The 27,559-nt window shown below is 35.9% G+C and overlaps 1 protein-coding gene and 1 non-coding gene across 3 annotated transcripts in view; one reads left to right on the top strand and one right to left on the bottom strand.

The window, feature by feature from the left end:
* Nucleotides 1-27,559, bottom strand: part of ORC5 (origin recognition complex subunit 5) — a 72,826-nt gene that overhangs the window by 41,625 nt on the left and 3,642 nt on the right. For both annotated transcript variants that reach the window (XM_089917772.1, XM_022554355.2), the window contains exons 2-10: nucleotides 26,860-26,952; nucleotides 23,695-23,895; nucleotides 17,844-17,918; nucleotides 14,430-14,541; nucleotides 8,919-9,049; nucleotides 6,119-6,167; nucleotides 5,942-6,032; nucleotides 2,443-2,495; nucleotides 44-156 (exon numbers count right to left, since the gene is read on the bottom strand). In XM_089917772.1, the coding sequence (XP_089773898.1) occupies nucleotides 44-156; nucleotides 2,443-2,495; nucleotides 5,942-6,032; nucleotides 6,119-6,167; nucleotides 8,919-9,049; nucleotides 14,430-14,541; nucleotides 17,844-17,918; nucleotides 23,695-23,895; nucleotides 26,860-26,952 (918 nt within the window). The remainder of the gene's footprint in view (nucleotides 1-43; nucleotides 157-2,442; nucleotides 2,496-5,941; nucleotides 6,033-6,118; nucleotides 6,168-8,918; nucleotides 9,050-14,429; nucleotides 14,542-17,843; nucleotides 17,919-23,694; nucleotides 23,896-26,859; nucleotides 26,953-27,559) is intronic.
* On the top strand, nucleotides 19,150-19,256 carry LOC115802677 (U6 spliceosomal RNA). The gene has a single exon (XR_004023203.1). It is a non-coding gene; the product is annotated as a U6 spliceosomal RNA (small nuclear RNA).

The raw sequence follows: 27,559 nt of genomic DNA on the forward strand, positions 1-27,559 counted from the left end.
CCCTAGATCTACAAAAATAAAGTGAAAAAGAAATAATGATTACCTTAAGAAAAAACCTTTTGTCAGTTCTTGCTGGATTATAAGAAGCGAGGTATGCAGCAATGAGAATAAACTTAGAGTAATATGGAAGTTCCACGTGAGTATATGCCGAGAGACCTAGACAACAAAATACTTTTATGAAGGTATTTAACGGGCTACCATTAGATTTTAAGTATCTCTTACCGTTTCTCACTTATCTTTTGACTTCCATATGGTACCCTCTAGTCAAAAGATTTTAAAGTGCCCTGAGCTTAAAGTGCCATGATAATGACGGTGGTGGGGAAAACATTATTGTTAATGATATGCTCTGCTCATTCTGTTATTTTTGTCTGGCTCCGCCTCTTCTAAAGTCCTGCCCTTCAAAGCCACACTCTCCATTAAACCTCCCCTGATGCTCCCCTACCACACCAAAAGAGAAAATTTGTCTGTACTGTGAATTCCTACTTCGTGTATCTTACTTACGATCTACATAAATTTATACCTTATATAAAGAATTAATTAAACATAAGTGATATTTCTTACTAAGCTACAGTGTTCACTGAAGGAGCCAAGTCTAATGTTTTTTTGTATCCCTACAGTACCTTGTACAAATAACTGAATGAATGGATAAATAAAACAATAGTGTCAGTCAAGCAGCAATGATTTTTATGGGAAGGGAAAAAGGAATCTGATATTTACTGAAATATCTAGTATGTGTAAGGTGCTTACATAATGATTACACAATGTGCTAGGTGCTTTCCTTAAGCATCTCTGAATCTCTGCAGTAACTTAAAAGTAGATATTCCTTCCATTTTAGATAAAGACACTGAGTTGGGCTCAAGGCCACACAGGCAGCAGAGCAAATTACTGCAGATTTTTTTTAAACTCTAGTATCTATTTCTTTCCATTACAACACACAACTGAAAATCACTTGTATGGTACTTCAAGCATTTAAAAACCAAAACAGGGACTTCCCTAGTGGTCCAGTGGTGAAGAATCCACCTTACAATGCAGGGGAAACAGGTTCGATCCCTGGTCAGGGAACTAAGATCCCACATACCGCAGGGCAACTAGCCTGCGCACCACAACTACTGAGCTTGCGCGCCTCAACTAGAGAGCCTGCGTGCCACAAACTACAGAGCCCATGCACTCTGGAACCCAAGCGCCACAACTAGAGAGAGAAAACCCAAGCGCCACAACTAGAGAGGAGCCCACACGCTGAAAGATCCCACATGCCTCAATGAAGATCCCGCATTCCACAACTAATTCCTGGCACTGCCAAAAATAAATAAAATAAACAATAAATAAATCTTTAAAAATAAATAAATAAAAGTTAAAAATAAAAACCGAAATGGAATCTCAATACCACTTCATTTCATGCCACTTCCCCCACTGACCCAACTAACTGGCTACTGACCCAACTTTTATATAAGAGTATTTTAGATAGTTGCTTTACTTTTTTTTAAAGTAAAAGTAAAGTTGACCCATACGGGGTGGGGGAATGTTAGGGGCACAGACACCCCTCTCCTCCACAGTAGAAAATCTGCATATAACTTTTGACTCCCAAAAAACGTAACTAGTAATAGCCTACTGTTGACTGGAAGCCTACTGGTAACAGTCAATTAACACATATTTTGTATGTTACATGTATACCTACATATATATTATGCATTCATGGCATACCTAACTTTTTCTTAATTTTTCTGATATTTCTAGGCTATGCAGTTCGTCTGCCAGTTTTTTCAAATTGTTGTGTATCTCCAAAACATTTTCCAATATATTTATTGAAAAAAAATCTGTGTATAAGTGGACCCACGCAATTCAAATCTGTGTTGTTCAAGGGTCAACTGTAGTTCTGTTGGGATAAACCCAAAGTAAGTTTCTTTAAAGAAAACAAAAGCACAAAACTTCCAAAATATAACCAAATGAAATGCATCCCCCAAACTACATTAACATAAAATTGAATTTTATTACATAACTCATGAAATACATATATACTGAGATAACATTAGGTATACAATTGATTGTTTTAACACAAGCATTTAAAGAAATATAAACTGCTTGCTTTTCACATGATATAACCCAACATGTAGAAACTGGTATTCAAACTTCATTTCTTCCTATTACGTTGGTGTGTTGCTTAAAAGAAAATCATTAATTAAAATATCATGGTAGGGAATTCCCTGGTGGTCCAGTTTTTACAACTTGATGCTTTCACTACTGGGGCCCAGGTTCAATCCCTGGTCGGGGAACTAAGATCCTGCAAGCTGCGTGGTGCAGGAAAAAAAAAATCATGGTAGCTTGCAAATTATCTTTTATAACACTACTGACTGATGCTATCTTTAGTGTTAACTTAATATCTTGATTATTAGTAACCAATTAAAGAAGTGTCTCTGGTAATTGTCTCAACACTTCCTTTGATACCTTTCAGTTGTCCTGGATCTGTGTCATCTTTCTGTAGCTTTTCCCACTGGGAACTGAAAAAAAAATGAAAGAGCAATGATGGATTGAAAACATATAAAATCAATGTACTGTACTTAAAACGAAGCCGTAGAAAAACTAAAACTTTCTTATTTAACAAAATACATTTAATTTCCTCATAAATAAGACAAATAACATATACATGTTGGTACCTCTACAAAATCATTTAGTGTATATTAGAACAATATAAACTTATATATCAATGCCCAAATGTTGAATTTTTTAAAATCTCTTTTCCTCTGATAATTATAAAGCTATCAACAAATAAATAACATCACCTACCATACAATAAAACTCCCAATATTCCAGTTATCATATTAAATACAATTGTTATACACCATTTCTGAACTCCGTAACAATTTCTTAAAGTATCATTACATCAGAAAACTGAGGCCCACAGGTTAAGTTGCCCAAGGACACCCAGCCAGTCAATAATGCAAACTCTGCAAGCATTCTACAAGGATTCAGCTCTTAGTTCCACTACCAGGGAACAAGGTTGGAGACTTTTTCATAATCTGTCCAAATTGCTTATAAAAGCTATAAAACCAACATATATTCCCAAAAACAGTTTATTGAGTGAGCATCTAACCTTCTATAGCTTTATTCTCCTTTTCTTCATTCTGCTTATCGCAATTTTTTTTTTTTTTTTTTTTTTGGTACGCAGGCCTCTCACTGTTGTGGCCTCTCCCGTTGCGGAGCACAGGCTCCAGAAGCGCAGGCTCAGCGGCCATGGCTCAAGGGCCCAGCCGCTCCATGGCATGTGGGATCTTCCCGGACCGCGGCAGGAACCCGCATCCCCTGCATTGGCAGGCGGACTCTCAACCACTGCACCACCAGGGAAGCCCTGCTTACCCCAATTATTTAATCTCAATTAGAAAATACGAAATATGTGATGATTATTGTTCTTTAATTTAGTAAATATTTTATTATACACAGGTGAATGGAGGTTAGGGGTAGCAGGGAAAACAGCTGAGTCATTTACTGTGAAGAAACTTCAAATGGACCAGGAGGTATCACCAGGCTTAGAATGCCATTTCTCTGCTACACTATTGGAGAGTCTCACTGGTCCTTTATGTCACAGTGTGACAAAAAGGTAACTAAGGGCATTATATATGCTATTATTATAAAGGAACAAAAATGCAAACTGCCCTAAATACCAAAATTTTTTTTCAAAAAGACAAAGAAAATAACCACATAGGAAATTCTGCAAATTAATACAACAGTTAATAAAACATATATATTTCCTATCAATAAATATAAATGGGTGTACCCCATTAAAGAAAAAGTTTTCAGAATGCCTCGGTAAGGCAGGTCAAATTAGCAATGCTTATTTCTGTGTTCTATACCTTTTTGTGAAAGAAACATACTAAAGATTATATATTAATTGCATATATAAAGATGTTATATTATATATGCATCCTTGTAAAAGAAAATGAGTACAAATCAGAAATTATATATGTGCTTACGAAAGGAATGAAAGGAATAATGGGGTGTGAGACTTCTTTGAGTACTTTAATAGTTTTAGGTTCTGAATTATTCTGACACCCTCTTTTACCTGTACAGCAAACAATGAGTTTATTCTACTTTGCCCTTTCTCTTTCTCTTCTTTTCCCATTTTTTAACTTTGTAACTGTGTTATTCCCAATCCTGTCAGAGTATGTAACATATACATAGTGTTCTTCTACCCTCATTCCCATCTTTTCGCTTTGAGCTAAAATTAATCAAATTTGGTGCTCATCATTCCTTTTGCTGAAGTCTCCCCAGTCATCTCCACTGCACCAGCACTGTCACTAGCAGACTCTTCAGGAAGTGTTTATGAGTATAGTGTTCCCTGAGTTCTCACATGTTTAAAACTGTTTTTCTATAGCCACGATACCTGCATGATAGGTTGGCTAGATATAAAATTCCTTGGCTTACACATCCTCTCTCAGGTTTCTTGAAAATGTTGCTCACTTGTTGTCTTGCTTTATTACAGATTCACTTTCCTTTGTAAGTGACATATTTTTGCCTTAATTTCCACCCCTTGCTTCATTCTTCACCACCAAGCCTCCAGGAGATGCCATGTCCTTCCAAATCACCTCTCCATCTCCCCTCAAAAACAGTACTTTCCCAAATCTGCCTTGTTAATTCTTGTCTACATACTCTTGAAACACTTCCTTTTGATTCTTCAGTAGCCAGTGCTCTAATCCTTCGGGTCTCACTTGTTCTCAGTATTATCCCACTCAGGGTTGGACCCTCTTTCTGGAGGTGATTCATTTGTATTTCATCACTACAAGTCAACCCCATCCCCTGTCCCCACTGTCCTCTCCTCTTTTCCTTATAGTCTTTGCTTAACTTTTCACTTCAGCATAAGCCCCAGGGTTGGCTTTGCTGGCTTCAGTTATTTATTTCACTATTTACATATAAACTGAAGTTTACAGTCAGCTCTGTAGACTCCTAGTCATATTGCAGGCAAGGGTTATGAGTGATTTTATTTGCTTTCCTTACTGACCTTGTGGAGAGAACTTGATTTAGGTGGCCAACACTATCCTATGGGAAACTGGAAGTCCTTCTATTACTATGTAAGAGTCACTTTAACAAGCATCCAAATTTTTCTACCTTTAAAAGATCAGATCACAAGCTTTTCTATTCTGTGACTTCCAAACATTCTCATTAATTATTAAAAAGAGGAATAATAATATCTTTGTAATGTTTCTACTTATTTAGAAACTATTATATTCTTTTTTTTTTTGAAACTATTATATTCTTATAATCAGCTAATTAAATCAAGCACAAAGTATAGAATAAGGTATTCATGAAAGAAAAATGATAACAAAATTGATTAGAAAGTGAAAAAAGACAAAAGCGTTGATGTTTTTAAATTTCCTATGTTGCTTTGTAATGTAGGCTAAACCTAACACCTATAAGGCACTTTATTATTCACAAATCATCTTCACATATATTATTGAAATCTTTTAAGGACTGTTAGAAGAGGGATCCGAGGTCTAGAGGTTTTAGGTGAATTGCTAAGACCTCATGAGGCAGAAAACGGCTAAGCTGGAAATCAGAACTATGTTCTCACTACTCTATGTCTGTGCAACCATGTCTCCTAAGCAGCTTCATTACTATGAAAGTCTAATAACAGACAAATGTAGATTTATGACTTGACTTATACGTTTCTTTAACAATCAATTTTTTATTATACCATTCAAATATCTAACATAAATATAAAAAACAAAGCTGAAACTGATTTTCCTGTAGCTTTCCAGATTTAAAAAAATTAGCAATTATTAAAAATATGCCTTGTGTAACATACTGGCTAAAAATTATCCTTCCCAAAATAATAAGAAATGATTCAAATCACAAGAGTTTTTCCCCAATGTGAAGAAGGTAAAGGAAAACATGTACATTTTAGTGAATATCCCAAATATAGAAAAAACACATATACTAAATAGAAAATTACCTTGATATTTCCCTGAGATAAACAGTCTGCATGGCTTTTTTCAAATGAGGTTCAATATTTCTCCAGAGTTTGCGAGTATCACGTTCACTTGCTACTCCAAAGAGAGAAAATTTCAATAATTTAGAATTACAGAAACTTTTTTCAAAAGAAATATTATTATAGTAAAATTATAGTTACCTTCTCCTTTAACAACAGGTTCACAATATTTAGGAAAATTAAGTACTGCCTATAAACAAGGAAAAAAAAGAGAAAAAAGCACTTATCTACCACAATTAAATATTATTTTTCAAGTAAAAATTTTATTAGAATTCAGGCAATTTTATTTCAATATAATTGGCTCAAGTAAAATGTTATTATAGTTTATTACTACAACAATAAAACCACAATTATCAATAACAACAGTAAAACAATATGTAAAATATTCCTTAACTGGCTAAATCCTGCCTAATGTATCAGCCTCTAAATATAAAGAAATATAACAATTCCCAAAGCAAATTTAAAAGCACATACATAGGGGCTTCCCTGGTGGCACAGTGGTTAAGAATCTGCCTGCCAATGCAGGGGACACAGCTTCGAGCCCTGGTCTGGGAAGATCCCACGTGCCACGGAGCAACTAAGCCTGTGTGCCACAACTACTGAGCCTGCACTCTAGACCCTGCGAGCCACTACTGAGCCCACGCGCCTAGAGCCTGCGCTCTGCAACAAGAGAAGCCACCGCAATGAGAAGCCCGTGCACTGCAATAAAGAGTAGCCCCTGCTCGCCACAACTAGAGAAAGCCTGCGTGCAGCAACGAAGACCCAACACAGCCAAAAATAAATAAATAAATTTATTATATTAAAAAAAGCACATACATAGAAAAGATGCCTAAAAAGAATATTCTGCAGATGATTTATTAAACTCTTAAGAAATATGCCACTTACAAACTTTAAAGCAAATAATAATATCCATTTGAAGGAAAAAGGACAACATATATTTATTATCCTATGTTCTACATACTCAGAAAAATAGAACACTATACTATTTTTTCTGAAATGCTTAAAGATCATTTCTTATATTTATTAGTATTACTAGTAGTAAACACTTAAACCATACTTCAAGCTTCAAGTTTATGAACATGATGTAACAACATAAAAAGCTGTAACCTCGTCCCTAAATAAAATCATTCCTCAGTGAAACCCAAAGGACTTTATAAAAACCATGTTTAAATTTCACATTTTCTTTTCCTACTAACAGTTTCTCTAAATAATTCCTCCTTCTTGTACTTTATAATCTACTTTGAAATGGCTGCCAGCACAGATTCCCACAGGTTTCAAGGACATCAGTGCTAAGGAGTAGAAGCTACAAGTTATTTCCCAGGAAGGACAAAGGATGAGTATTTGCTTCTGACTCCATCTCACACTGAGACCATGCACTGACCCTCGCTCCTCTCTGTAAGCCCCCCTGTTGTCATTTCCCTTGGGCACCAGGAGTCTCAGACATACAACTTCCAGAGAGATGTTAGTGATGAGCTTGAACTAGAACAGCTTGTCTTCTGTTTTTTTCCCTACTCAGAAGATGCTTGAAACGTACAACTAAATCAGAAGAGGCCTAAAGTTTAAAAGTTCCAAAACATACTAAATGTGAACACAATTTTTTTTTTTTTTTTTTTTTTTTTTTTGCAGTATGCAGGCCTCTCACTGCCGTGGCCTCTCCCGTTGCGGAGCACAGGCTCCGGACGCGCAGGCTCAGTGGCCATGGCTCATGGGCCCAGCCACTCCGCAGCATGTGGGATCATCCCGGACCGGGGCACGAACCCGTGTCCCCTGCATCGGCAGGCGGACTCTCAACCACTGCGCCACCAGGGAAGCCCCAGAACACAATTTTAAATGGTCATTTTCTCCTACATTCTATCTCAAATACACACTGAATCCCTCTAAGTAATACTTTTCAGAGCAAAGAAAAGAGCAAAGCAAAGAAAATGTACCAAGAGATATAGAATCTGTTCCTTTGAAAGCAACTGTTTTCTAGCCTTAGATATATTACCATTTTCTCTTACATGGACATAAGACCTTAAGTATTAATAAAAGGTTCTAAAAGTGAAACCAGATATTCTTGCCTCCTCCTTTTCAGATCACCACAACTAAAGTAGAAAGGTAAAAATTAAATTAAATATGAAAATTAAAGTAAATACAATTATTTTCCAAACTGCCTGTGAAGTATAAACAGCTATTCTAATGTTTTTAACAACTTTTTTTTTTTTTTTTTTTGCGGTACGCGGGCCTCTCACTGCTGTGGCCTCTCCCGTTGCGGAGCACAGGCTCTGGAAGCGCAGGCTCAGCGGCCATGGCTCGTGGGCCCAGCCGCTCCGCGGCATGCGGGATCTTCCCGGACCGGGGCACGAACCCGTGTACCCTGCATTGGCAGGAGGACTCTCAGCCACTGCGCCACCAGGGAAGCCCTTAAAAACTTTTTAAAGTAATCTTTTATATAAATCTTCAAAGTAATCCTTTATATAGATTACTAACTCAAGGTCAGTGGCTAATGAAACACCTATATAAAGCTTCTGACCATATTCAAATTCATCTAGATTCCAGACCACTATCAATACATACATTAACCTGAAACAATCTGTTAACAAAAAATTAACAAAAAGATATAAAATTGCTTATTAAGTTTTCACACCACCTTTCTGTTAATCTTCATTTTAATTTTAATAAAGTTAAACATTTTCTGCCATTAGAGAAAAGAGAAAGGAGGAAATTAAAAAAACACTCCTAACAATGTATGAAAAGAAACAACTAAAAAGACAAAGGTTTCTGATCAGGTCAAAGTTTGTACTAACCCACTGACTTCTACATTCTTAGGGTGTATTTGCTCCCAAAGGCCATATCCAAATTTCCAGAATAAATTTTCAGCTTCTAGCCTATCTTACACCCTTTCTTCATGGAAAAATATTAAAAGATGTACATTTTTTTTTTAAGCAAAATGAGCACGGACCAGATGCCGGAGCTCCTTCAAATCTCGACAGACGGTGTAGAAAACTCCAAGAAGAATGTTAATGTAGGCAGCGTAGAAATCAGCCGAATACTCTGGAGGATGATCATGGGACAGAATCTTTTGAAGGTTACCTGTTCACAGGACACAAATGAACAGAAATGACTGACCCATCACCCTAGTTATATCTTCTAGCATTTTATAACAAAGGTTTAAACAATAAATACACAGGCTCAGCAATTATTAGGAACAATGAAACAGTTACAAGATTAGAATGCAAAAGTAACACAAGTTTTGAAACTGAGGTAAAAGAATTATGAACCTAACATTCTAAGAAAAATTACTAAATTTTACTTAAGACAAATACGAAGCAATGACATCTAAAGAAAATCACAAGAACCTTATAACAGGCAACATCAATATCAAGGGCAAAAAAATAGTACGGATTCCACTTATTTTTCTAACAATTAAGTAAATCAACTAGATAAAAATAAGCGGTACTACATAAACTACCACCAAAGTGGAAAATGCTCATTTTTTGTAAAATGGAAAGAACTCATGATTTTTTTAATGAAAATCTTCATCTTTACTATGTCATTCCCTTTTTTATAAAATGTGTTTTCTTCCTACAACTTTGGTATCTTTATTTCTCTTCTACCTTAAACTCCTTATACAGTATCACATGTTTAGAGTCCTAAACTTATATTTTATCCTGCTAGAAATATATTGTAGAAGCACAGTTAAAACTAAAAAGAAACCACCTAATATTCAAAATTTCCCGGTTATAGCACATAAATCAGTCATTCACTCATTCCTTATTGCAATTCCCTCTGACTTCTTGATGCAATGGTCTCTTTTAGACTTCTCAGTTAAGAGCTCTTTGAACATGACTAGTACTTTAAGCCCAGTTCCATAGGATTCAAGACTTTCACAATACTTACAAGTGAAAATTCTCACGGGATGTTCTGATCATGTCAATTTCCTTTTGTCTAAGAATCCCTTTAAGTGAGTATTTTTACCATGGATACTCTCCCATTCACCATCAGCCTTTCATTTTAACTACTGTCTTATTCCTCACAGTCAGTTAGATATAGGTACATAACAATATATATGGCCTATCAACAGATACTAATATATAGAAATTTAGAAATAGCTATATTAATGGGATCTTTTAAACAGGGCAGTTGGCCAAAACCAAAAAAACAAATAAACAAACAAAGGCCCAAAAAACATTTCAAAGCCTATTCTCATGCCTAGAATGTTATCCTAAAGGAATTTCAGACAGAGACTGTTACTAGATCTGTATTTTAATATCACAACCACTGAAAAAAAATACACAAAGTCCAAAACTTGACTTTGGAGTCTATGTATTTTTACATGTAATAGGAGTTTTAAATTTAATGTTACTAAGCTTTTTAAAACAAATATTTGATACACTAAAAATTTCTAAAGGTGCCTTAAAACTTGGAGATAAAGATATTTATATATTGTGTTGGCCAAAAAGTTTGTTTAGGTTTTTCCATAACATGTTACGGAAAAACCCAGAAAACCCCGAAAGAACTTTCTGGCCAATCCAATAAAAGCTGACAAATAACTGGATAGATGAAAGAAAGAAGGGAGGGAGGCAAGGAAGAAAGGGATCAATGGTCAGACAGACAAACATACATAGGCAAAAAGGTGGTCTCTAAATGCACGGATGAGGAAACCTGGAAACCAGTTAAGTCTCCAGCTTAGACTGCACTCCCAAGCTCCTCCTGACTCTCTTCTGGATATCCCTTCCAGGTGACACTCAGTACCTCCTAAGAGAGCTGATTATATATGACCACTGGCCCACTTCACTTCTGACCACAGTCTTCTAAGAATTAGAACTCTCACTGGGTTGCAACAAAAGTAGAACAGCTGCTTAGTTATACAGGCTACAGACAAATTCTCAGAGTACAACTCAACATTAATGAAGCCACACCAGCTCTAACAGTCAAATTTACTAAAAATCCCATCTCTAACAGAAAGCTGAAAGCAGTGTACTAGCAGGTAATAAATAAAGGGGAGGAGAAAGCACTTGATGGGTCCCCTGCTGTACTAAAATTTCACTATCAAAATACGGTCTAACACACCAAGAACCATTTCTAACATGGAGAGGGACTTCTGCTGCCAGTCATGAGGGAGTAAGAGGGTCCAGAAATACTCTCCCATAAATAAATAAAAACTGGACAAAATATAGAAAATAATTATTTTCAGACATCAAACAACAGGCAACAAAGGACTGTGATACATGAGAAAAGTGAAATGAGGTGAGTCTTACCATAAGCCAGGCTTTCTAACTAGAGGTAATTTTAGAACTGTGGTACAGGAGAGTTCCAAAAGGAGCCCATTAATCTCAGTGAGTTGATAAGACAGAGATCAGAGAAGAGAGAGCTAAGGTAGCTAGAATGTGCAGGGTAGAATACATGAGAAAAGGAAGCTATGCAGAGAAAGAGCCCCAGAAATCTGCCTAGATGTTGCCCTTGGTTCTTAGCTGAATACCAGTACTCATATGCATAGAGTAAAACCTCAAAAGGACAAGCAAGAACAACTTCTGGGGAAAAAACAATTACTGGAGAGCTGTTAAGTCAAACAATTTCCAGAGTTCAGACAGGGCTATAAACTGTTCATTTTGCCACCAGTAAGAATGGAGAAACTATACTAAATACATGGGGCATTCAGCAGAGAACCCAAAAGGACTATATCTTAGAAGTAGAGCTAAAATTAGCCCTGGAATAAAGGCTACTCTAGACCCTCTCTCCAAAAGAGCTTAAAAATAATCTCAAAAGGGTCACATGTATCTTCAAGTGATTTAAATGCTTAACTAGAAAAGAAGTCCAACATGCAATAAAAAATTTAATACCTGTCATTCAATCAAAAATTACTAAACACATGTGAAAGTATAATGGATACCCATAATAGAGAAAAATTAGTCAATAGAAACATCCCCACAATGAAAGAGGTAGTAGAATTAGTAGACAAGAACATTAAAACAACTAATATAAACATGCTCATATGCTCAAGAATATAAGGGAAAACAAAAGCATCATGAGATTGGTAATGAAAATTCCACTGGGTTGGATTAACTGCAAATTAGACACTTGTAGATAAAAATGTCACTGAACTTGAAGACACAGAAACAAAAGCTATCCCAAGTAAAACACTGAGGACAAAAAATGATGTAAAATTTAAATAAATAAATAAGAGACTCAGCAGGACAATATCACGAGGTCTAACATTCATGTAACGTGGTCCCAGAAAAAGGTGTGGGGAGCAGAGTCGGGGGGAACAACAGGACACAGATAAAATATTTTTAGAAATAATGGCTGAAACTTTTCCAAAGTTAAAACTATACACTCACATATCCAAAAAGCTCAACAAATCTCCAGCAGGATAAACAATAAAAGATATTTTCCACCTTGCCTTTTTATTTCTGTAAAGCCCAAATAGTAATATATTATAAGGTTTATAATAAATGCATATGTTAAATGTAGGACAAAAATAGCACAAAGGTTGTGAGGTGGGAAATTATAAGTCATTGAGATTTTCAGATTGTTAACTAGAGAATAACTTAACTTATTCTGATTGATTCAATAACTATACCAAAAACCTGATCAACTGCACTATAATCCACCTGAAGAAAAAAAAAACAAAAAAAAACCAAAGCATTACCAAAAGATGAGCAGTCTGCGTGTGGGAGAGAGAAAACAAGAAATCCAAATTAGGGCCCTAGTGATACTGCTAAGAGGAAAGAGTGTCCTGAACATCAGATACCATATTTCTACAGATGACATATGTACCAAGTTATGATTGGATGACTTAGACACTAAGATTATCCTTTTGCCCTGGTTCCATGCTTACTTATTCTGACTATAATTTGGCTTATCAATTAATGCTTCCTTTTTGAACGTTTTTTTGTATGATTATGATGCTTCTGAATTATTTTAAAAAAACCTAATATGTTAAAGGCTCTAAAATTTAATAATCAGATGAACTTGGCTCCACATTATACACTTTTCAAAAATCTATTAGCTTAGGGCTTCCCTGGTGGCTCAGTGGTTAAGAATCTGCCTGCCAATGCAGGGGACATGGGTTCAAGCCCTGGTAGGGGAAGATCCCACATGCTGCGGAGCAACGAAGCCAGTGCACCACAACTACTGAGCCTGCGCTCTAAAGCCATGAGGCACAACTACTAAGCCTGCATGCCACAACTACTGAAGCCTGCGCACTGCAACAAAGAGTAGCCCCCACTCGCCGCAACTAGAGAAAGCCCGCGCCCAGCAACAAAGAAAACACAGCCAAAAATAAATAAATAAATTCATTTTTAAAAAAATCTATTAGCTTACACTTTCTAAAATTAGCAAGGTCACTTTAATTATTTATGTCCTCAAATTCTCTCCATCTCTGCAGCTTTGTATCCTTATTTTTTATAAAATTTAATCAAATTCTACAATTCATTATAGCATACTTTAATTTCAACTTCACTTGAATACCAGCATTTTTTAATAATTTTTCACTAAAATGGGTCATGAAAAACTTTAACATCTAATGGTCACAACAGAAGTACAAAGAAATTCTTTTTATGAAATCCTTTGATTTATTCATTTTCTTCCTACCCTTTTCTCTTCTCCTTGTGATTTTTCATATAAGAGGAGCTATTAAAAATTTAAGGGTTCCCTTCATCTATTTTGGTTTCCTTTTTGTTATCTCAATTATCAAAGGCGGGAGGTGTTACCTGATCACTGTTCTTGTGAAAACAGGCAAAAATGTGTTGATCTTAATAATGAATGTTTGTAGCTGATCAGTTCACAGGGATAGTGTTTCAAGGCCAAGGTCAAGGAATGTTATTTTTTCATAGCCTCTAACCATCTTATGCTTCAGTTATGATCTTTGAATCTGAACTATCATATTTGCACAGTAACAGCACAGTATTAATCTACAAAGCTACTCAGCAACAAAAAAACTATTGTATTCTTCCAAAGATAAAAATTATTAGGATCTATGAAATTTAAGATTAAACACAAACCAAAAATAAGAAACACAAGGGCTAGCACAGTTGCTACTGTAAGAGTTACAGTAATGAAAAATGAGATTTATAAAATCAAAAGATACATTCCACATAGTACTTAACTCAAGTACATGGTATATAAAGATTTCAGTACAATTTTAATGTGCTTTGCCAATCTAAACATCTCACTTGTATGGATGTAATAATCCCACTTATATATACATCTTACTGTAGTGACTAAAAAAATGTGAAAATACACCTTTATTTACAAATATGTGAGAACTGCTCTTTCAAAAAAACGTTAATTATACAAGAACAACCTCTATAAGTGCAGAAATATAAATAATATTTTATTTAAGGTTGGCAGCAAACCATAATAGATTAAAACATCCAAGTATTCCCATTTGAACATGCTAGCTTAATCTTTCAAACAAAAAAACTATTTTACTGAATATCATTTATCAAAACAATGTTTTCAAATTTACCTATGCTATAATCAGGAAAATACAAGACAAATGGCTCAAAGCATCCAGTATTTGGACGAAACTTTTCCCAAACAATCTCGCTGAGAAAGATAACAGTCACATTTCTGTCAGTCTGTAAAAGAGAGATAAATAAAAGTAACTTTGCATTAAAAAATCTTAATCAGAACAGTAATTCCATTTGAATTTTTCTTTCAAAAGAAATCCAGCAAAGTTCCAACCTATAACAAATTATTTGCATACGAATAAGCCATATTTAGAAAACCCAATCAAGGAGCTCATCCTTGTATGCAAATTTTCAAACATAATTACTTAGAATTTCCATAAAACTTTTAGGTTAATCGACAATTCAGTTACCCATGAATACTACGACAGTCACACAACGACTAATTTTATAGAAATTAAGAAACACATCTGCTTGAATGATTAAAACAAGAACTTTTTATGGGAATTTTCAAAGAAACCACATGCTTTACATCAATGAACCAAAAAAGACAAAACTTAACATCTCTCATTATTAAAATGGCTATAGTACCCAGAGAAAAGAAAATATCAGTTGCATATTTTAATGTATATTCAAGATGTTGAGTATACATTAAAAACACAAACAAGTGTGAGTATCCAAAATACCAATGTTAAGTAAACAGAAAACTTTTGAAATATATGTAGAAATTATAACTAGTATTCCTAAAATAACATTAAGAGAACAAGCTCAATGTGTATGTTATCCTTCTACAGAGTAGGCACAAATGCTAATTCTAACGCTAGAATTTATCTATAGACATCTGGCATTCTCAACACAAATTTTAATATTCCCATGTTCTTTTGGACCTCTCCCAAGTTGACAAAACAAGACATATTTGTTTTGTTCTATAACTATTCTTAGGACCCAGTCTCATATATAAATTACACTATACTTTGATGGTGATTTACTATTTATTGATTTCTAACTTATGTGTAACCTTATATTCCAATTTTCATTATTTCGAGAAATATACTTCTGGCTAACAAAGATAGCTGAGTTCAATAAATTAATAACTCCACAGAAAATGTAGCATCTTTACGAAAGAAAGGAAAAGATTTTTACTTTCAAATGCTTTTTGTCTTATTAATTTTTAAGAATCCTTCAATTCATTTCCATAGGGATAAAAAAATATGCTCTAAACACAATCCTGATTACAAAGCATTGAGTTGTTTTTGCTTTAAAATATGATTACCCAAAAGAATTTTATAAAGTCTGTTAAAAAAAATACTGAGAGGTTAAAAAAAATAGAGGCATTTATCAGTCTAAAAGGATTTTAAGGACTTCCCTGGTGGCTGAGTGGTTAAGAATCCACCTGCAGAGGACACGGGTTCGATCCCTGGTCCATGAAGATCCCACATGCCACTGAGCAACTAAGCCTGTGTGCCACAACTACTGAGCCTGCACTCTAGAGCCTGTGAGCCATAACTACTGAGCCCACACACCACAACTAATGAGCCCGTGTGCTGCAACTACTGAAGCCCACGCACCTAGAGCCCATGCTCCGCAACAAGAGAAGCCACCACGGTGAGAAGCACGCACACCGCAATGAAGAGTAGCCCCTGCTCGCCACAATTAGAGAAAGCCCACACGCAGCCACAAAGACCCAACACAGCCAAAAAAACAAAAGAAAAGTATATTAATAATAAATTAAAATATATATATTACAAAATAAATAAAACTATTTTAAGTTGGGTAATGTTCTCATCTGGAAGTACTTTCAGTGTACAGTGATACCTATCATAATTTAAACTTCATTTTAGTCTAAGTATTTAATATAAAAAAATGTGAAATGCTTTTGCTATATTTCTCTTAAATGAAATACACATTTAAATATCAAGTATGCTTTCAGAAACATCAAAACAACAATTTTCTTTTCTGATGGAGTTGAGCTTACTATGAATCTTTTCATTTTCTTCAAATAACTTCCATAATTAAAACTAAAAAAAAGTGAAAGGCCTACGTACTGTGACAGGATGCATGATCAAAGGTCTAAGTACTGTGACAAGATAAAAACAGTGGGGTAAGTTTTACTGGAAGGGCGAGAGGACAGCAAGAATGCACTCTGGCTACCAGAGAGGGAGTCCTTGAGCAAAACAATGGGAAATAGTGGACGGATTTATGCAAACAAACACAACAAAAAATAAATAAAAAGAGAGAAAGGGACCTTTACTCAATGAGGATGGGTCCCTGATGTCAGTAGTAAAATGCCAAGAGTTAATCCATCTGGGAAAGGCTAGACTGCATGAGGAAACTTCCACGATAAGTCACCAACAGCTACACTTACTCTTCTCTTGTCCTCTCCACATCTGCCCCTCAAGACTATTACTAAAAGAGGATTTTTTTTTTTTTTTTAAAAAGAGGATTTTAGGAGTCAGCCTTAGGCACACAATGATTTCAGTGGCAATCAGTTGAGAACTTCTAGCAGTTTCTCAAATTTGAGTAATATACTTAACTTTTCAAAGGTGGAAATGCTCTAGGCACTGTCTCCCCAAATATTCACTTAATTTTTATTATAATGTTCCTTAATACTTAAATAATACAGACATAAAACTAAGTAAGTATAAACTATTTATGCTCAAGGTATAGTCATAAAACCAAATATTTTTATTTATAAGTTAAATATAAAACTATAAAACCAGTAAAATTTAAATTGACATTATTTGAATATGATGAACATTACTGTTTTGCCTAAACTAAATCTTTGCTCACTTCATGAATATGGTACTAACAGGAAACAGCCACAGTCCTTTTGAGTTTAGCATTCCTATAGCAACTAGTATTGGTAAAAACTGAATTCTCTCACCAATTTCCTTTATTCAAACCACTACAAACTACTGCCTGCTGTTGCCATCATATTACTATTTGGCTTTCACCTGACATATACATAGTAAGTCTCTCCCTGTTCTTTTCTCATTAGGCCATGACAATCACAGTAGAATTAGTGTTATTCAGTGCCAACACAATTTTAAGTTGAAACACAAAGCTCATTCCAAAAACTGAGCAGCTATGAGACAGAACATCAGATGATCCAGACAGACCTATCATTCTTTTTTTAGATTACTGAAATGAAAATTTTAAAATTCTTGCAGACAGTTCAAAGTCTAGCCCATCCCCACAATTTACTCTAGCAAACACCTAAAATCTTTTAATAGAAAGCACTGTTAGCCACTTCACAATCAAAAATAAAAGCTAAAATAGTTGAAGAATGTCTTATTAAATCACAAATTGTTTTAACTTTGAAAAAATCCTCAACTTCACATGTAATAGAGAAATGCATATCAACTTTATATTAAGAGATTATTTCTCACCTATCAAATTGGCAAAATGAAAAAATGTGACAACACAGTTCTACTGATTAGGCCATAGGGGAAAAGAATTCATTCATCACTTACCAATTCTTGTAACCTAAGAAATCCAGGTAAAAGATATGCTTCCATATCTCTTAGATACTCTGCTTTATCAAGAACCTTATGAAAAAAAAAAAAGCAGTGTCAAAATTGATTTTAAAAGCCCTTTAGCAAAACATTTACATAATATAATGCAAAATTATCTGAACTTCCCATGTCAAAAAAAATGGAACTTATGAATTAATTTTTTAAACAGTATTTACATTTGTGGAAGACATTTCAAATAGGTCAAATAAGTTAAAAAATGAACTACTAACAACATGTTTCAACCCAGATTTTAGAGAATGGATCATAGTTATACTAAAATAGGTTTGTTTTAAAGATATACCATCAAAAAGATAATGAATGAAGATGCTCTAAGGACCTTTTCTTATAGGTATACAAGAAATAAAACTATGTGCATTTTTAATTACATTTAGTAAAAGATAAATGTCTACCACGTACCAATAATTACAAAGCTTTCTGACCTGAGAGACAGAAGAAAATTCTGAATTTCATCATATAAAACTTTTCTTGCTTGAACTTTGTAACTCGATACTAAACCCTGTTTAACTAGAAAACCGGTCATGTTAAGATTAAATTTTTTTTTTTTTTTTGCGGTACACGGGCCTCTCACTGTTGCAGCCTCTCCCGTTGCAGGGCACAGGCTCCGGACGCGCAGGCTCAGCGGCCATGGCTCATGGGCCTAGCCGCTCCGTGGCATGTGGGGTCTGCCCGGACCGGGGCACGAACCGGCGTCCCCTGCATCAGCAGGCGGACTCTCAACCACTGCGCCACCAGGGAAGCCCCAAGAAAGATTAAATTTTTGTTCAGTGTTATGATAATGCTACTGGGATTATGTTGCAAATTATAATCATTTAAATTAGGAATAAAATTCAAATGCAGGGAATATATTATTTCCCTGAATAGTCCAAATTGTTTTTTATCTGTTTTATTGATTAATAGATAGCTTGAAACAATGTATGAGAGTAATCAACTTAAGATATTTCATTCCTAATTCATTTAGACAAAATAAAGCTAAAATTATTTACCACTAAAAAGATACAAATTAGTTTCTCCACTATGTATTCTCAATTGCAATTTTCCCATCAATTTCCATTTTAAAACTCTCTAATACATGACACAGATTAATTCAAATAAACTGGCCCATTTGTATGCCCATTTTAATGCAAAACACAAAGCTGAAGCAATAAGTTAATAGTTCATTCTTCTGACTGGATACAATTAACCAACTGTAATTAATGGTTTTATGGTATTTTAATAAATGATCCTTCTTCAAAAGCAATTATCAGTGCCCGCTTCAGCAGCACATATGCTAAAATTGGAACGATACAGAGAAGATAAGCATGGCCCCTGTGCAAGGGTGACACGCAAATTCGTGAAGCGTTCCATATTTTTGCTAATTCACTTTGTTATACAGCAGAAACTAACACACCATTGTAAAGCAATTATACCCCAATAAAGATGTTAAAAAAAAGCAATTATCAAATAACTAATATTCAAAGAAGTTAAAATTTTAATTCAGATTCAAACATTTAAAAAATAATTTACCTGAAGGCATTCTAATAGACTTGATTTGTAAGCTTGTTTACTGACTAGAAAACATTCTCAGACATCTTTCTGCATTATTTCCTAAGTGCTGAAACTCACCAATTCATATATTAGCTAGCTGAACGTTCTACGATTTACTCTAAATAATGTTCTATGCTAAACACCTGCAAACTTTTCCACCCTAATGTTGTCATCTAACAAATAACTTATTGAATGCCTACTTTGATCCATTGGGCCTGAAAAGTGAGTTGGGTCCTAGTTATTCCTCATGGCTCTTTGCAGAAAATTGATTCTCCCTCTTCCCTAAAGACACAACTTTGAAACTCTACTTGTTGGAATCATCCAACACTCTGGGGTCATTCCTCCTTGGTCTTTAAATATTATAGCTTCTGACTGTCACATCTCTAATATAACTCCTGTAGTTTTGGATATTTCAAAATCCACATAAATGACCTCCTTCTGATATGGTAGACTCATTTCCTTAAATCCCTCTCTCCACCAGTGATCTTGTTGCCTACGCTACCCAGTGAAAGATCAACTTATTTCCTACATCACTGGTTTCTGAAGTGTAGTCTGTGGCCCCCTGTGAGGTGAGGGCAGGGGGGTGTGCTGTTTCTGATACTCTTTCAGGAAGTTGGTGAGGTCAAAACTATTTTCATAATAATACTAAAAATTTATATGCCTTTCTCATCATGGTGACATTTGCACTAATGGTGCAAAAGCAATGGTGGGTTAAACTAGAGTCATCTTAGCATAAATCAAGGTAACAGTGCCAAACTATACTAGTAGTTATTAATTCTTCACTATGTACTTGCTCTGAAGAAAAAAAAATTAGACTTTTGCTTCTAAGATGGAGTAGATGCACTTTTTCCTCTTCCTCCTAAGTAAAACTAAGAATCTTGAGTATTACATATAAAACAAATGGGGCTCTGAAAGGTGGAAAGGAGGAGGCAGACCAGCTAGGGACCTCAGGACCAGAAGAATGACAACTCACTTCACAGGGTGAATTGTCTAAGTTGTCTTTTTGCCTCACATATCCCATTTGTCGAGCTGAAGAAGCCGGCAACACAGGAAGGCCAAGCAGCACAGACCAAAAGAGCCCCAACCAAAACCTTACTTTCTCTAGCCAAAGGACCAGGAAAGGGGCAGCTTAGAGAAACTTCCAGGACTATGCACTCTCCAAGTTTTCTTTATAGAGGACATCAGTACATCACTGATTTCTTGTCTCCTCATTTCTTTTTTTGTTTTTGTTTTTGTTTTGCGGTACGCGGGCCTCTCACTGCTGTGGCCTCTCCCACCGCGGAGCACAGGCTCCGGACGCGCAGGCTCAGCGGCCATGGCTCACGGGCCCAGCCGCTCCGCGGCATGTGGGATCCTCCCAGACCGGGGTACGAACCTGTGTCCCCTGCATCGGCAGGCGGATTCTCAACCACTGCGCCACCAGGGAAGCCCTTGTCTCCTCATTTCTTCATCCCCTAAACACTGGAGCACCAGAATACTCGGTCACTGGCCTCACCTCTTTTCTAACTCACTCACTCTCTCGGTGACCTAATCCTGTCTCACAGCTTTAAGTACTACTACTGTATGCTCAGAAGTCCAAAATGGTATCTCCACGTTGGACCTCTCTTGACCTCAGACTCAAGCATCCAAGTGCCAACTCAACATCTCTACTTGGACTTAACATGCCCCAAACCAAATTCCTCATCACTCCTTCTCCCCCAGCAAGACCCCACCTGCTGCAGTTTTCCCCACTCAGATAATGACAACCTTATCCCCTCAAGCGCACAAAAACTTTTTTTTTGAGTCATGCTTGACTTCTTTCTTTCTCTCCTCCTCCACACTCACTCTATCAGAAAATTCTGTCAACCCTACCTTCAAAATATATCCAGTCCATATCTTACCATATCCATTGCTACTACTCCGGTCTAAGCCAACATGTTGTTTGCCTAGATTAATACAAATGCTTCATAACTAGTTGTATTAGTTTCCTAGGGCTACCATAACAAAGTACCACAAACAGGGTGGCTTAACCAACAGAAATTTATTATCTCACAGTTCTGGAAGCTAAAAGTCCAAGATCAAGTTATTGGCAGGGCCATGCTTCCCATGAAGGTTCTAGAGAAGGACCTGTATCAGGTCCATCTCCTAGCTCCTGGTAATCCCCTGCCTTGTGGCGCGTAACTCCAATCTTCATGTGCCATTTTCTCTATGTGCGTGTCTGTCTCTAAATTTCTTCTTTTTATTAGGACATCAGTCATATTGGATGAGGGGCCCAATCTACTCTAGTATGACCTCAAGTTAACTAATTAGAACTGCAACGACCCCATTTACAAATAAGGTCATATTCTGAGGTAGTAGGGGTTAGAATTTCAACATATGAATTTTTGGAGGAAACAAATCAACCCATAACACTAGCCTGCACTAGTGTACTCTTGTACTCTTCGTCTGATTCTCAAATGAAGAATCAAATGTACCTGTACCCTTCATTTGATTCTCAACATTACCCCTCTCCCCCTTACTTAAACTATATTCCAGCCAAAATGGCCTCCTTCATATTCTTTGAATACACAGGCATGCTCCAGTCTCCTCTGTATGCTCATGTAAATCTCTTTGCTTGGAATACTCTTTTTTCAGATATTTTCATGACTTGCCCCTCGCTTCCTTCAGGTTTCAGCTCAGTTATCATCATCTCAGTGAGATCTTCTCTGCCTTCCCCACTTAGAAATAACTAGCCTCCCCCGCCCAGGGGATTCTCCCTTACTCTAATGTACCACATCTGACATACTACATATTAACTTGCTTACTACCTATCTTCCTCAATTAGAGGAATTAGCCACAAGTGGGCAGACACTATTTTGTCTCTGTTCCATCTCCAGTATCTAAAATAGTGCCTGGCACATAAGAAGTACTCAGTAAATATTTGCATAAATAAATGAACAAAATTAAAATGTGGAAGGAACTGTTTTATACATTTAAGGAGATGCAAGAATGCATAAGATGTGGTCCCTTCAGTGACTATAAACTTAGCCATTATGAGAAGGTATTATATTAAATTTTAATTTCAATTCCAGAGATAATCATTTTTTAAAATAAGGTTAAGGTGTTATAAAATCTCACTAATGTAAAACACGTTATATATTTTCAGTTGTCTGCTAGTTATTTTCACATTGATGTAACAACTAAAACTTAAACTTAGCCAACCTAAAATTAAACAATTCATCTTTCCCAGACCTGCCCCATATATAATTGACAAGTTTGACCTTTGCTGTCTCTTCCATTTGTTCTTTTCTGCATCTTCTGACCCAACTCTAGTCCAGGCCCAAATTTCCTCTAATGGAAACAGTTACAAGAGCCTCAAAACCATCTAGCCTATGTCTTTCAATCCCCTCAAATTCACCTATTCAACATGCCTTCATAGCAGTCTTCCTAAAGCATGTTTGTTGCTCTAGTCTTCACTATGTCCTTGCCTCTCGCTGCCTAAGAAATGAAATAAAGCTCGTTAGTATGGTTTTCAAGACACTCCCTGATCTACCCCCACCCACCTTTCTACTCTTCTTTCTCTTCCTTCATACTTTAAACCCACTAAGACCAGGCTATTTGGCATTCCCTGGCCTCCATTCCCATCTGTATGCCTTTGCCTAATTCCCTCCACAGGAAATTCCTCTTTTTCAGTGTCTTCCTAATGATACCCGAATCATTCTTTTGGATCTATCCCAAATGTTACCACCTTATGAAGCCGTACCAGATGTGCCTGAATCAGTGCTTTGCATATCATGGTTATTACTAATCACATTCTATATGTAGTCATATGTGAGTACGTCATAGCTTTTCTACTAAACTGAAGCTCCCTTTAGATAAGAACTACATCTACAGACTCATAGATAAGAGAACAAACTAGTGGTCACCAGTGGGGAGAGGGAAGGAAGGAGGGGCAACATAAGGGTAGGGGATTAAGAGGTACAAACTACTACCTATAAAATAAATGAGCTACAAGGATACATTGTACAGCACAGAGAATATAGCCAATATTTTATAATAGCTATAAATGGAGTATAACCTTTAAAAATTGTGAATCACTATGCTGTACACCTGAAATTTATCTAATGTTGTACATCAACTATACATACCTCAATTAAAAAACTATACCTCAATTAAAAAAAGAAATGTATCTAAAACATTTTTATGTTGCATAAGCACCTTGTACAATGCACTGTACATAAGTCTCAAAAGAAAAACATGGAAATTGATCTAATAAATCAGTTTTCAAATAAGAGATGATACTTACAATATATACAGTCTGATCCTTGAGACTTTCAGCTTTGGTTATTTGTTTAAATAAGCGAACGAAGTCATTAAATGTTTCACAGGTTATTTGAGTAGAACATTCACCCTCTGAAGAACTAAGATGATTCAGTTTGTTTAAAATTTGTTCCAAAAGCAGCCTCAAGGTAAAGCATTCAACACAATTCACAAAGACATGTGGAAGCTGAAAACAAAAACCAAAAAAGTGTAAATAGAAAACACATATCCACAACAAGGGCTCTGCTGGATATCCGCCATTTGCCCTTCTAAATCTATACCCCACCATTCTCCAAACTGCTCTGTGCCCCAGGAGGCTGACCAGTACAGACTGCATCGCCCAGACTCATTTTCTAGCTCTTGCTGGATTCAGCCAAAGGGAAGAACCAGGAGACAGAAGCAAAGTGGTAAGAGAAAGAAGGTGAATATTCATTCCCTTGACTCCCACCCCCATCCCACAGCTTGACAGTGGCTGCATCTTCTACCAAAGGCAACAGCTCGAGTTGGGCAGCCTCTCATCAAAGGCTACACCTCTTGCTGGGGCCTGATTACAGCTCCTTCCTGTGCCATTCAGGTCTGAGAGAGGTAAAGGCTCTCAGCACATCACCATCCCTTATTGGTTCCCTTAACATTTCTTCAACCTTTGTAAAATGTTATAGTCCCTCCATTAAACACACTTTAATTATTTGAGTTTTCATTTGTTTCCTACAGGGATTGAAAGCAAACCTGTATTTCCCGCTAAAGAATTCTTACAAAGAAACCGAAGAACATGTGAATGTTAAAATTCTTAGTGGGAATTTCTTACTTATAATTTTAAAATAATATTTTTAATCATGGACACACCTAAACCAAAAAAACAGAGTAATCCCCCTATAAGGACTTACAACTAGCTCTTCATTTAGAGAACTAACAAAATGGAGGTAATTCCAGAAGTAACAAGGAAAAAAAAGATTTATAAATATAGTCTGTTCTCAAAATGAAATCACAAAAGCAGTACTGATCACTCACAGGAAGACAGCGTGTGGCATCTGGCTCAAATAATGGAACCTATAACTATTTTTAGCGACATTCTATAAATCTCACCCAATAAAGAGGCTTTTCTTTCTCAGAGTAGCAGTGTAACTAAGGCTACATTATAGTTACTTAGGCACAATTTCACCAGCATTTTCTGACCTTCTTTACCCCCACTCCTTTATGAACTACAGTCCAAAATAGCTCTGTTAAGACTGTCTTGTTTACTGCTACCTGTGTGCTATCTATGACCTTTAATGGCAGCATACTCTAAATGTCTCTTTGTGTACCTATACCAAAAGTGGTGATAATCATCATTACAATGTTTAAGCAGCAACAAAAATCAAGATACATTAAAAAATGAAATACAGCCCTTAAATATGGAACTTCCATATTCAGTTTTCATGCTTTTATTCAATATAGATATTTTTGGACACTTCATGCAGGGAGTTCCAAATGCAAATGCCTGAGCGGGGACCTTGTACACTCAGGTTCTGAAGCCTGGTATGAACCTCAGGCATCTGTATTTTAAAATGCACAGGCAAACTTCAGGATCAAAGGCTAAAATCCCTAAGTTGATATATGCCAAGAACTGTGCTGGGAATAATCTCAAGAAACAGTTTCAAGCCAGGGAAACACAAACATTTATCACATCTGAAAGGGATAAATATTAACGACAGAATTAAGCACAGAGTGCTGAGGCTGCACAACAGAGGGGCATCTAACACCGCCTAGAGAGTCAAAAAAGGCTACCCAAAGTGTAAACACAAGAAAACGTAGCAAAATAAATAAGCATTTGCCAAATAATAGGGTAGAAGAGTTGGAGTGAATGAGTACAAGAAAGCCATTCCAAGCAGTATGTGCCAAGGGTTGAAAGTAAGAGACAGCAAGAACTGTAAAATAGTTCAGTATGCCACACAAAACACACATACTCTGAGCTAGAGTTAGGACCGGGGGTAGCAAACTACAGCCTTTGGGTTAGCAATCTGTTTTGATATATACAGCCATGCCCATTTAGACAGATACTGTCCATGGCTGCTTCCACACTAAGGAGGAGTTGAGTGGTTGTAATATAAAGTACCTGGCCCGCAAGCCTAAAATATTTACTATCTGGCCCATAAGAAAAAGTTTGCCCATCCCTGGCTTAGGATATGAAAGAGGGTGTGGCAATAATCACGAACAATAGCAGCTAAACTTTATTGAGTGCTTACTATATACTAAGTATTGTGGTAAGCACTTTTCATGTATTAACTCACTGAATTCTCACAATGTCAAATGTCACTATTAGCCCTACTTTTCAGATGCGAAAGCACTACAGGGTGAACCCAGAAGAAGAACATGAGTCTGCCGGACTCTATCTCAAATTCTTAGGCATTACGTTAAGAAAGATAAACTGAACTCAGCTCATGAAGGGTCTTATATATCAGGCAAAACACCCGAACCTTTTCCTAAATATCTGATTTAAGATTTTCATGGACTAGCTGCAGGGTGGAGAACAGGCTGCACTTAGGAAACTGTTGTGGAAATAAATGAAAGAAATAATGGTAAATGAAACTCAAGTAGCAGCAATGGCTATGATTCAAGCTACATGGAGTCAAGACATTAATGATACAGAATCAACAGGATGTGTTTACTGTTCAATTTACTAAGAGAGTGAGGATAAAGAAAGAGTAAAGAGCAAGTTTAGACTACTGTGTGAATGGTGAAATTCACTGTTAGAGGCAATATGGGAAAAATGGCAGGGTAAAGGTGACATATTTAGTTTTGTACTTGTGGAGATTCAGACTTATCACTATCAATATTTCAAATATGTACAATAATGGAGAAGAAACAGATTTTAGTATTTCTAAAGAATGTATTATTATGTGTGTTTTCCCCCAAATATTATCATCCAATGAAAGTTAGAGAGAGTAATTTGGCTCAACTTAAAAAGTACATTCTAACATCAAGGCTCAAGTTATTTAACAATGCCTTCTGAAGCTTACAGTCTTTGAAGGTCTTCAACAAAAAGTTGGTCAGAAATGTTTTATGTAGAAGATATTCCTTCAGAGAAAGGTAAACTAAATATCTCCCAGATCCCTTCTATTTCTAGGAGTCTATGAATAAAAATCAATTAACACTGAGTTTGGGATATTCTTACCTCTAAAGTTTTCAACAAAGTTTGTGTTACATAGGTCTTTCCACTGGCAGTATGTCCATAAATAAAAATGGATGGAAAGCTGAAATGATGTCTCTAGCAGAGAAAAGACAAATATCAGTCTGCACATACAAAACAGAAAATAAACATTCATCAATTTGTGACAAACTTTTCCATGATAAAGTATATTATTCAATCCAAATGATTTCAACAGTCAGCATTTAGTGGATTCATCATTATACCTCAAACCTACTTGAATTCAACTCTACTCTTTCTCAAAATTTCTGGAAAATCACATTTGGCCTATCTATTATATATATTACTATACATATATATATTCAACCCTTTTTATTATTATACAGGTTTATATATATAAATGTTTGTATTTTCAAATTTGAGAGATTTAACAGATTTTTCAAGAATGATTTTGACCATACTTCATTTTTTTCTTAACCCTTTTTTATAGAATCTAAGCCCACAGGCTGCAACTTCAGTCTACATTCTAAAGCTTTTAAACTAAGCATATGTAAACACAGGACTAGAAAGAATTTCAAGAGTCCTCTGTTCTAAGGAAAACTTACAGGATACTTCTGAATTATGCTTACTACATTTACCTTGGCCTAAATGTATACATTTCATCACTGTTTTCAATGATCAAATCTACACAGCATATATTTCAAAATACATATTCCCAAGATTCTCC

Source organism: Delphinapterus leucas, chromosome 9, assembly GCF_059928025.1.
Source record: "Delphinapterus leucas isolate spDelLeu-1000000601 "Yukka" chromosome 9, BTC_Dleu_Yukka2, whole genome shotgun sequence".
In the NCBI taxonomy this organism is placed as follows: domain Eukaryota; kingdom Metazoa; phylum Chordata; class Mammalia; order Artiodactyla; family Monodontidae; genus Delphinapterus; species Delphinapterus leucas.